At 37.1% G+C, this 12,076-nt stretch overlaps 1 protein-coding gene and 2 non-coding genes across 3 annotated transcripts in view; all 3 read right to left on the bottom strand.

Moving 5' to 3' along the window:
- IL23R (interleukin 23 receptor) overlaps window positions 1-10,790 on the bottom strand; it is a 60,946-nt gene extending 50,156 nt beyond the window's left edge. The window contains exons 1-3 of the mRNA XM_069478045.1: window positions 10,721-10,790; window positions 7,285-7,581; window positions 63-186 (exon numbers count right to left, since the gene is read on the bottom strand). Of these exons, the coding sequence (XP_069334146.1) occupies window positions 63-186; window positions 7,285-7,581; window positions 10,721-10,790 (491 nt within the window). The remainder of the gene's footprint in view (window positions 1-62; window positions 187-7,284; window positions 7,582-10,720) is intronic.
- Window positions 1,952-2,055, bottom strand: LOC138391214 (small nucleolar RNA U13). The gene has a single exon (XR_011234823.1). It is a non-coding gene; the product is annotated as a small nucleolar RNA U13 (small nucleolar RNA).
- Window positions 7,687-7,791, bottom strand: LOC138391068 (U6 spliceosomal RNA). Its single transcript, XR_011234709.1, has one exon. It is a non-coding gene; the product is annotated as a U6 spliceosomal RNA (small nuclear RNA).
- Window positions 10,791-12,076: the final 1,286 nt, after the last annotated feature.

The raw sequence follows: 12,076 nt of genomic DNA, 5'->3' as shown, positions 1-12,076 counted from the left end.
GAAGAACTCTGGCCGAACTGGAGTGGAACCACTTATGTGAAACCACTGAGGAAGGAACCTACCTCTTCACATGCACCACATACTTTGTGTCTATGTAGGTGAGCTTCCCACTATTCCAGGTGCAAGTCATGTTGCCTGAATGTTCATAGATGACACAGGTCACTTCATCAGGAACGTCTGGTGGATCTGCAACAAAACACATCACTTAGGAGCTGCCATGAGAAACATGAAGTTTTTCATAAAGTAGTTACTTGATAAGCTGTCAATTTTATTTGGGAAATCGGGCCAATCAGCATTCAGCACCTCATTCTCTCTTTATTACCTCACCCTGCAAGCCACTTTGCTATCAATCTCTGCTCTGCTCCTTCATATACTTCACTGTATTCTCCACTTCTTTGGGTATATTGACATAGTCAAGTTCCTCCCATTCCAAAAAAAAACAAAAAACTCAACACAAATTCTGTCTCTCCTCGGCTACCACTGTATCTTTCCCTTTTTCTTAGTAGCTAACATTTTAAAAGAGGCCATTGTTCTTTGTCTTCTATTTCCTCTTGAACCCCAATCAGGATTTGGCCTCCATAACGCCACCAAAACCATGTTGCTAAGGTCATTAAGGCCTTTGCATTCAACAAAGCCCGTGATCTCTTGTCAGTTGTCATTGAGCTTGACTGTTGCAGGATTTGATATTGTGCTCACTCCCTCCTTGAAACCTCTCTGGTTTTGGCTCATGTGAAAGGGTTCTTCACAGTCTTCTTCTACTACGCTGGCAGACTATCTTCTCCTCTGGCATGGATTCCACTGCTCATTTTAAAAGTTTGGTGTTTGTACATCAATGGAATATTCTTCAGCCTTAAAAAGGAAGGAAATTTTGACATACACTACAACATGCATGAAACTTAAAGACATCATACTAAGTGAAGTAAGCCGTACACAAAAGAACAAATACTGTATGATTCCACTTGAACAGTGTATCTAGAATAGTCGAACTCAGAAACAGAAAGTAGAATGGGAGTTTCCAGGGGCTGGGAGGAGGGCGGATGGGGCGTTATTGTTTAACGGGTACAGAGTTTCAGTTGGCAATGGGAGGATTCTGGAGCTGCATGGTGGTGATGTGAAAGTACTTAATGCCACTGAACTGCACACTTAAGCCTGGTAAAAACGGTACATTTTATGTTATGTATATTTTACCAAAACAACAACAACAAGACTTTTTTAGGAGTTTGGTATTCGCAGAATTCTATTTCAAGGCTCTCTCCCACTGCCCCACCCCACCCCACCCCAGCTCTTTCTCTGAGTGGCCATATTATGGAGAACATTCTTACTTTTCTTCTGCCAGCATCTTTCCACTTTGAGAACTGACATCCTCCCAGTCCCTCACCCCAACCTGATCTGCACCCTACCCCTGCCACAAGGGCTGTGAGCTACCGGGCTCTCCACAGAAGTGTGCCCTTGACCTAGGCTGACTAATCAGAGAATTTCCCTTTGGCAACGAGCACATGACTCAAGACGAACCAATCAGAATTCTCCAAGGGACCCTTTCTGGAGCCATTGCAAAGGAGGTGCATTCTTCCCCCTGAAACTGCTATCTCTGAGTAGCATGTGAACTGTGAATTGTTGGTGACCATCTTGCTGTCATAATGAAACTATTTTTTAAGAATGAAGCCAGCACAGGGGAAAACAAAACCCAAGAGACGGGAAAAGATGAAAGAGTTCTGATGACACTGAGTCCTTGGGGCCTCTGAAGCCTGTGAAACTCCATCAACCAGAGCATGGCATTTGAAATTTTCACTTGTATCATCCAGTAATGAATAACCAAGATCAAGATTTTAGAAAAGAAGTACGGAAATATTGAGTGTTCATCATATATTCACTTTTCAGATGTTGCTCTCTCAGCTTATACCTATATGTGAAGTACCACCTGAGATTTTTTTTTTAATTTTTATTTTTTGCATGTCAGACAGGTAATGTGCTGATGTCATAGAAAGGTTTGAGGGAGGAACATATCACACATGTGTGTGAACACACAGTCATCACTCTTGTGAACTACAAAAGGGTCTGTCTGGGATACTGGACTGCTCAGAGAATGAAAAGGCAAACGGAAAAATATGGGCTTATAGAGAATAAAAATACAGACATTTATTATGCACCTGAAGCTACACCCAAAGATTTATCTTAAATACAAATATGTTCTCTAACTTGACCTGCAAAAACATCTACCAAGAATATTGCTTGTAAAATAATAAACAATATATTAAACAAATAACAATTTAAAATTTTTATCATTTTATCATTGCAAATCAAAATGATAAAAGATATTTAAGCCTATCAAATTAGCAAGGATTTGGAAAAATGGTAATATGCAATTTGGGAATGGACTCCTGAAAATCTTCTAACATACTTCCGGTGGAAGTACAAATTGGTACAACTTTTATGGAGAGCACTTTATATAGCACAGTCTTTAAAAGAAGTAATATCTTGCAACCCAGCAATTTCACATCTATGAATGTACCCTTAATGAAATGTTCATAGATAAATATAAAAATATTTGGCTAAAAGGACATGCTCTTAAAATATTGTTCCTAATAATGAAAAAAATTGTAAGCAACCTCAATACCCCAAAATAAGATTAAATAAACTATAATTCACTTCTAAAATACACCCAAAAGCAATGTTATAGAAGATAATTGAAGCACCTGACTTTTGGAAGGTATTAAAGGTCTATTTAATTAATTTAATTAATTAGGTAATGATCATATAATAAAGTGAAAAAAGCAAAATAGTTTGGTGTAGTGGTTTCATGAGAGAGAGACTGACAGAGAATGAAACTTGAAAAACATATTCCAAATTATTAAAGAGGAATTATGTTAGTGGTAAAATTATGGGATTATGGGGATGATGGGTATTTCTTTTTTAGCTGGTCTAAATTTTGAAAATTTTCTATATTGAATGCAATTTGATTTCATAATTAAAAAATTATTTTCGAACAGTGAGAACACACTAAAGTACTTTAAAACATTTTGGTACTTGCAACATTAAGCTACTATGGGGAGAAACTTGGCTCCAAATAGTGTAAAAGAAATCTTTGTTTTAATTGACCCTTAAAGAAGGTAGGTGTGGAAACATAAATTTAAATCACTTTGGAGATTGAGTTGGGGGTTCTCATTGGTTACAATGAGATAGATCTCAATGAGTTAGAATTCATTGCCAGGTTATTCAATATCTAGGAACAAAATCCTGCAGTAGAACTAAATACTAGAGAATACCCTGAAATATACAAGGAGGAGGCTTAAATTTTTGTTCTTTCCTACCATTCCCACTTTCCACCCCCATTATTGGGACACTCATTAATCACAGGCCAGGAGTCTTGTTAATTCAGAGTCTAGCCAGGGGTCATTTTCTAGTGAGAGCTTACTCAGGGAGTCTGTGATTCCCTCTTCTTTGCATTTCTAGCATTTAACACGTTTTTGGTGCATAGTAACTACCCAGTGAAGGTTATTCCATTGCATTGGAATTGATTGGCTTGATTGATAAGATGATTATGAGAAGGAGCAAAATGAAGAGAGGCACAAAGCTTCCGGCAAAGATCTCTGCAATTTCTTACCCAAGCAGGGCACAGGCCAACATAATAGTGTGGTAATGACACTTAATAGCAATGTTAAAGACAATATTCAGGGTCTTTTATTGAATAACAAATCTGCTTTCACCACTATAAGTAGAAGTCAAAGCAGGTTAAAGTTTAAGTCCAAGATGCTTAAAATTTTAAACAAATGATTAAGTTGAAACATGATTGTGTACAGTTTATTTTAATATCTTAATAAAGATATCTTGTAGTGTTTTATCCCATGATTGCTGTGGCCCTGTTAGAACAAATTTTTCATATGTGTGCATTTAATCACAGATTAGAATCTCAGAAATGTCTAGGATTGTGGCTAAAATGGAAATTGTGATAATACACTTTATATTTCAGAAATTACACATTAAAGCACAGAACCTTTTAAGTATATTTGGATATCTTTTCAGGGAAAGCAATGATTCATTTATCTTCTGTCTTTTATGATTTGTCTCCAATCTAAAAAAATACATATAATCATTTTGTTCGAAACAGTGATGATAAGTTGACATAGTAAAGCTCACCATACACATATCCTGTGATCAAAGTGGTCCAGTGAAAGCAATGTGATTTCTAGAATGCCACAATAACCTCAAAAGCCTTTTTTTGACCTACTTAAGTAGGAAGTTTTGTTTGCTAAGAATGCAGAGCCAAGAAGATATTCAGCTTGAATTCAGGGGTTTGAGTAAACTCTTACCTGGCAGTTACATTTTCATACTCATAACCAGAGGGCTATGTAAGCAGTTATAAGTCACAAGTTAAATAAATGGAAAGACTGATGTTCTTGCTAAGCAGCCATGAGCAGAGAATGTAAGTGTTTCTATTAGGTTGTCCTAGAAGGGGAGCCAAGTCCACTCTCTTACCTTAAACTTTGCCTGGTGTTGGGTTTGGGGGCAGAGGCCCCTCAGCCAACACTGGGAGGACGCTTGGCAGTAATCAGTTACACATACTGCAACACAGGGAAGGAGGTATTAAATTAAATTTGTAGGAGGCTGTAGTTTTGGACAGAGCTCCTGTAATAGGCCCCAACAGACCAAGCCAAAATGAAGTCACTCCTGCTAAGTGATATAATTGAACTGAAATGTTAAGGAAGCAGGTAAAACCCCAAACAGACAAGTGTTTTCTGAAAAGAGAAGTGAAAGGGGCGGCCTTGCAAAAATAACGTGAAAATACTTAACCCTACAGGTTCCTCGGTAACAGTTAAAGATCCATCCTATGCGTTCTCTCACTAACAGTCACCCTGCAGGAGCTGCGTTTTGCACAACTTCTGAAAAGAGCTGAATGAATGGAAAAGAGATGTAAATCTCTCTCTCGGTCAAAGTTGTTTTTTGAGACTCTGATTTTTACAGCCTGAAGAGTCCTGAGCCTCAGCCATATCCTGAGGACAGAGTTGCATCTCCTGTGATGATCCCTTCTCCAAGGAAAGGCAGGAAACCAAGTCTTGGACTTTGACATCCTGCTGCCGCTTTTGTTATCAACTGACAACAATCACTATTTTTCTCTTTCTCTTCATTTCCCTTAAAATCAGCAAGCTGCTTGGCCTCAATGCCGGCACCCCCTTCTCTTTCTTTGGGATGCCGTCTCCCTGCTCTTCCCACCCCACCTTCACCCTCTCATTCTCTCTATTCTTCTAAGAAGATAAAATAAACTTTTTTACTTTGATATATCTTAATTTCTGCATGAGGTATCTTTCTCCACCTGCACTGTGAGCATCTACTAGGCTTTCCACCCTAACAAGAAGATTCACAGCAACTAATCAGAAAGGGCCCAGTTAACCTGAGCTGACATGATAAGGAAATCTCCCCTGCTTTAATTCCTACGTGAAAAATAATCTGAAGAAACCTGAGGTTAACCAATCTTAGTTCTTTGTTCCCACCTTACAAAAATCAACTCTTCTGACGTGTCCAGTGGAGCACCTGTCTATATTACAGAAAGAGATGCTATCCAATTCATGAATCACAAATAAAAGCTAATTAGATCTAAAAACTAACTTTGTTGAAATTTTATCATTCAACAGAGGCAATACTTATTTTACTCCCTTTTCTCCTCTGGCTTACGTTAGCAACTGACATTTTCCCATAACCGTGGAAATTGCTTATTTGCCCTGTGAAGGAACTGTGTATTGTCTCTACCGCCACTCCCAGCCCCAAAGGATAAATAGTAAAGTACTTAAGCATCAGTGTTGGTTATGTTTCCTGAGGATGTGGACAAGCTATGGAGATTAAGTACATCAGATAAGATGTCTGCCTGGGGTTTAACTTTCACAATTTAGGGCAAGTTTAGCATGTTTAAGGCATTAGTTTAAGGCAACTTTATACTTTGACACCAAAACTTACCTAATTTCCTTGCTCAGCTCACCTCTACCATTTCCTATAGTTCTTCTCTCTTTTACAAAATATTCAAGATCAGCTGCCCAGAGTTAAGTAGGGCAATGGCCTCATTGTTAGAGCAAGGAAACTTCTAGCTTTTCAGGCAGCCACTATAGGGTCAGGTGGTAGTGCTGACATTGGCCTGGCTCCAGCTAAGGTCTGGAGGTGAGGAAGAGGCCAGAACTCAGATTTGATTCTCAAAAGTATGGAGGAAGGGGAGCATGGCAAAGACCCAAATCCCTTTAATTTTCACTGAAAATGGGCGTAGGTGCCATAGGCAATGAGTCTGTAGGTTAAAACAGTGCTGAACTTATTGGTCGCCTCTGCATAACAGTAGAACCAAGAATTAAGTATATCATTATACAAGTCAGCCCATATTACTGTAGTAAGTTAAACACCTTCAGAATACTTTGAATAGAAATGGAATTTAGCATATATTTTTAAGATTAATGTAACTATTTTCCTTATTAATGATAGTAACAAACATAGTGACTCACAATTGGAATTGTGGAATTAAGAACAGGGGAATGTATCAGAATCTCCCCATGTTTTATCAAAAGCATCCATTTTTAAGGATTTAGGCATTGATGTTGTACTTTAAACTTTGTCATATGCTTTCAAATAAGTTATTGAAATTCAGGGCTTAATGCAGCCTGTATAATTAGCCTCGTCTCACAGGCAAGGCATTGAGGCTTAGATTGGTCAGACAACTTGCCCAAAGGTCATAAAGCTAGAAGCACAGAGGGAACACAAAGCTAGTTTTGCAACTCTCCCTAAATCTTGGCCTCAAAATTTCTCAATGGGATCATCATCAAGGTTGATGATACTAGTTTGGAAAACAAACAAATAAAAGGTGTAAATGAAAAAATGATGAAAAGAGCAAGATTTAAAGTCTGAGGATGCTGGCCCTCACATACTCAGTGTTTGGCCAAGTCAGTAGAGAAAATTTGTTTTTTGAATGCATTGGCAACATTTTAAAATTTGGAGAGTTCACATTAACAATTCATTTTTCTGTCTTCCTTTGAAGAGGCAAAAGATCTAGGAATACTGGGCTCCCAGGGATGTTGGATTTGGGACTAGAAGATCATCTCTGAGCTTTCTTCTCTGCACACGCACCACCAGCCTCCTTAATTCATAAAGTTTACCAACCTGGCCCTGGAGGTGCTTGAGTTTGCATCCCCCTTATCAAACAAAACTAAAAAGTGAACGATATCGATTTGCCTCTATTTTTAGACAAGACTGGTAATTACCAGTTACTTGCTAGACTAGCTTTTGTTTGCATTTTGAATGTGCCCCAACACTTACATCCAGAAGAAATGTCTTTTCCACATATCAGTGTCTCCTGAAAACGTCCAGGACAGTCAGCGGTACAGTATATAGAGGCCTGTGGTTCCAGAAAGTTTTTATAACAAAGTTGAGCTGTTGTTTTATTAATCTTGATGATTTGAAATGTTTCCTTGATGCCATTTTTATAAAAATAAATTTTCCTTGGTTGGCAGTTCTTAATTGTTGCTTGGCAATATATAGAGATATTCATACCCATCTTAAAAATTGTTGCTGGTTCTACCCAGATGTGGCCAGAGCAGTTTATATTTGTAATTCCTGGAAATAAGTAGATAAAAATAATAAATTCTATGTAAAACATTAAAATGAGAGATTCAGAAAAATATTCTATTGCATTTTAAATGTTCTTTTTTTTTGATTTTTAAAAATATGGAATGCTTCACAAATTGCATGCCATCCTTGCGCAGGGGCCATGCTAATTTCTCCATATCATTCCAATTTTAGTGTATGTGCTGCTGAAGCGAGCACTATTCTTTTCTATTAATCAAATGATGTCCATTGTAAAAAAGTTTAAGGACTAAGTATATGTTTCCATTGATTAGTTTATTATAGTGTTTATATCATGCTTCTAGTGATGTTCAACAGCATGACACAAGACTAGAGTCAGCTTTGAAGCTTCTCTAATTGTCTAAAGAACAAATATAATTAGCTATCCTACTTCAAAGTGGAGAACTGAGGAATTACGAAGCTACAGCATTTTTCAAAGGTAAGATTAAAAATAACACTGGGCACTGCAAAATCTGAACCCCCTTCTCTAGCTACTCAACCAATTGTTTATTCTTTTTTAGATAAAGGCTACTTTTATCAGCAAATTATGAATATAATGAATAAAACCATACTCTTGTCAATGACAAAAATCTAGTGCTTGATAACCACATAAAATTCATCATTAATGTAATAATATGGGAAATCTTTAGAAGATATTGTTTAAAAAAAGCAAGTTGCAAAACATTTAATGCAGGCTCAGTGTTAGAAAGAAGTAAATAGATGAATGAATAAAGAGAAATACACTAAGATATTAACAATGATAATCTCTGCATTAAAGTAATTTTTCATTTTTCAATTGTATATTTCTGTGTTTTAAAAATTATATAATGAATGTATTTTACAATCAAAAAACAATAATTTAAAATCATTTTTATAAACTCAAAGGACAATACCCTGTAATACTAATGAAATGAAATTCACATCAAGGAAAACATAATAAAGGTTCTGTCAAATTTATTATAGGTTTTTTCTGAGAACACCTTGTCTTAAAATGTCTTTAAAGCTTATCAAAACAGTGATAATTAAAGATCAGTATTTGATTTTAAAAAGCCCTTATCTCTGGAACACAAAGTTTAAAGAACTAATTGGCTGTATAATGTAAATGTAATCAAATATTACCATTCATGTAATGAACATTTACATACAAATTATAAATATTAAACGTTGAAGTAACAATAAAAATAATTCCATCATCATCAATAGGAGACTGAAGTCAAAGATAGGAAAAGGAAGTTTTAAGAAAGTATCTGGCTACTTTAAATAAATTCGACAATTCAAGTGTAGACAAACTGCATCTCCAGCATCTTAAAGAAATATGTGAATACTGCAGTATCATGAAACCATTGTGATTAGTCTTTGAGAATACATAGAAAATGTCATCTGGGTGAGGTGGCTCACGCCTGTAATCCTAGCACTCTGGGAGGTTGAGGCAGGAGGATCGCTTGAGGTCAGGAGTTTGAGACCAGCCTGAGAAGAGTGAGACCCTGTCTCTACTAAAAATAGAAAAAAAATGAGTTGAACATGGTGGCTGCACCTGTGGTCCCAGCTACATGAGAGACTGAGGCAGGAGGATCTCCTGAGCCCCGGAGTTTGAGGTTGCTGTGAGCTATGATGATGCCACTGCACTCTAGCCCGGGCAACAGAGCAAGACTCTATCTCAAAAAACAAACAAACTGACAAAGATAAATGTCAACGATGCCAGGAGACTTCAGGTTTGGATAAATGTTCTCCTGGTTTTCAAAAATGGAAGGAAGAACCACAGAAATTCTGGACTATTGAGCTTCACAACATTCAGGAGTGAATTGGTAGGTCAATGGTTTTTCAGTACATAGGACAAAAAAATCAGTGATCAATAGGAGTCAACATGGATTATATAAGAATAGGTCATACAAAAATGTTAATTTCCCTTTTTAATAGGGCTACAGGTTGGTTAGTACAATGCTAAACATAGCCTATTTTTTATTTTTGCAAAGCTATTGAAAAGCAGTAAAAACATTCTAGTAGAAAACTTAGAAAAATGTAGTCTAGGTGATACTAAAAATATTTATTGCAGATTGAACAATAATATGTAAAATAATTTCTAATAGATAGCTGGAAGGTCTCTAATACCGTGTCACAAGGGCTTGTCTTATTTCCATATACTTATCGCCTGAATGTATAAACAGAAGTCCTGCTTGTCATTTTGCATATTTCAAGAAGCTAGGAAAGACAGCTGGTGTCGTATTTCCCCTAACCCTTCTTGGATAGCTGTTGACCTGAGTCAGGAAGTGTCTAATATCATCTAGCTGAAGGAGTCCTGGTTCTAACAATGGGACCACATCTGTATCTCCAGTATAATTGTGTCCCAACCTATAGATGATGATTTTGCTTTTCTCAGTATTCTGAGTTACCTGGTCTGCAACACTTCATTCCAGACCCTGCCTTGGTGCTGTTTGCCTCCCAGTAACGGAAGCCCTGCCACCTGCCCAGGACACCATTGTCTCCACCAGAAACTCCCAAATTCCAATTGCTACCCTGCCTGAACTTCTGATGATCCCCTTCCTGGATTCCTCCAAGCTGCCTATGCCTGTCTTCCAGGACTCTGTTGTACTGCATAGGGCCAGATGTTTGTGTGAATTATAAGATAGGAATAATAATGGCACATGATATTTTTTTTCTTTTCCTTTTTTCTTAGGTTACTGATCAGCTAAATGATCACAGGCACATGACAGTACTGCACAAAGTTGTTGTGAGGAACAAAAGGCTAGCCCAGAGCCTGGCACATAGCAACCATCAATAAATGGTTGGTGAAATTAAATTAAATTCAAATGTTAGATGGATTTTCATATAACAGTTATAATGGTTTAAAGATAGAACACAGCAACTCAAAGTAATAAGCTCCTTTGTGGAAACAGTTATATATTAGTTAAAGAGTTGTCCATCGGGGATATTTAAGAAAGGAAACCTGTATTTGGAGAGAGGTGGGACCATTTTTATTTCATTCCATATAATTATTATGCATATATAATTTTTCCCAATATAATAATTCTTGTATTCTTCAAAGGTCCTAGCATAATGCCTTGAAAATAATAATCACTCAATATTCTATTAGTTGAATAAAAGATAGAGATAGATTTGCAAAATACCATACCTCCATGACACCAATTGAAGAGTATGTAAAGAGCTATTACCGCATCCCATTGAATAATGACCTGATTCATGCTTGGAAGCAGGAAAATGCCTTTGCTTTCCTCTGGAAAAAAATATGAAGAATATTTAAATTGCAGTATTTTTGATAAAATAATAAAAAGCATTACCTTTTTTTCCTTAACAGTTACTATCTTTGATGGGAACCTTTGATTAGGAAGAAAGGAAACAGGGCAAAGAAATGTCACTGTTGTATCGAGAAGGTACAATAAGGCCAGGTGCGGTGGCTCACGCCTGTAATCCTAGCACTCAGGGAGGCCAAGGCGGGTGGATTGTTTGAGCTCAGGAGTTTAAGATCAGCCTGAGCAAGAGCGAGACCCCGTCTCTACTGAAAATAGAAAGAAATTATATGGACAGCTAAAAATATATATAGAAAAATTAGCCGGGCATGGTGGCACATGCGTGTAGTCCCAGCTACTCTGGAGGCTGAGGCAGGAGGATCGCTTGAGCCCAGGAGTCTGAGGTTGCTGTGAGTGAGGCTGATGCCATGGCACTGTAGCCCGGGCAACAGAGTGAGACTCTGTCTCAAAAAAAAAAAAAAAAAAAAGAGAAGGTACAATAAGAGGTGGTACAATAAGAGGAATAAGGTACTAAGGGGAATAAGGTACAGTAAGAGGAATACAGCAAATGAATAGAATGTTATACGCTTCAAAAATCACTACAAATTATTAGGACATTTGACCCTATTAAAACACAATTCCTCCTAGGCACTTTCAACAGAAACCTCCTCTTTCTGAACTAACTTCTGATGACGAATTCTTCTCCTGACCAGAGTTATATACCTATCACTCTCTAGGAATACCAGTCTTTGATGAGCAAGACTTGGGAAAACCCAAAAATTTCAGAACTCCCAGAGAAAACAGATTCAAAATGAAGAAAAGTGAAGTGAGACCAACACATGTGTGCTATTACCAGTTAAACTTACAGAAAGCTCTTTCATCTGTAGAGAACGCAAAAGAAACACGTTATAGAAATTCCAAACAATACTGTCATTAGTTTACAACTAGCGTTACATCATTCAATGAATCAATTAATTACATTATCAAGTAATTCAGTTACTCAATAATCAACATTAATCAGTTATTTTTATCTGTTTAATAAAACCTGAGCTTTTCATAAAAAACAACAACAACAAAACACAACTCATGGCTTATCAAATAGCATAAAATATCTGATAACATTTTAAAAAACTGGGGTCCCCGTGGCTCTGGAATATAGGGATCCCTTTCATAATTTGTTAGCAATAGTAGGTCTTCTCTTTATCAGAGGCAACACAAGCCCTAAAATGTTCCTAGTTTGA

This window comes from Eulemur rufifrons, chromosome 8 (genome assembly GCF_041146395.1).
Source record: "Eulemur rufifrons isolate Redbay chromosome 8, OSU_ERuf_1, whole genome shotgun sequence".
In the NCBI taxonomy this organism is placed as follows: domain Eukaryota; kingdom Metazoa; phylum Chordata; class Mammalia; order Primates; family Lemuridae; genus Eulemur; species Eulemur rufifrons.
Note: the sequence above shows the minus strand (reverse complement) of the source record. Positions and strands in the feature narration are given on the sequence as shown.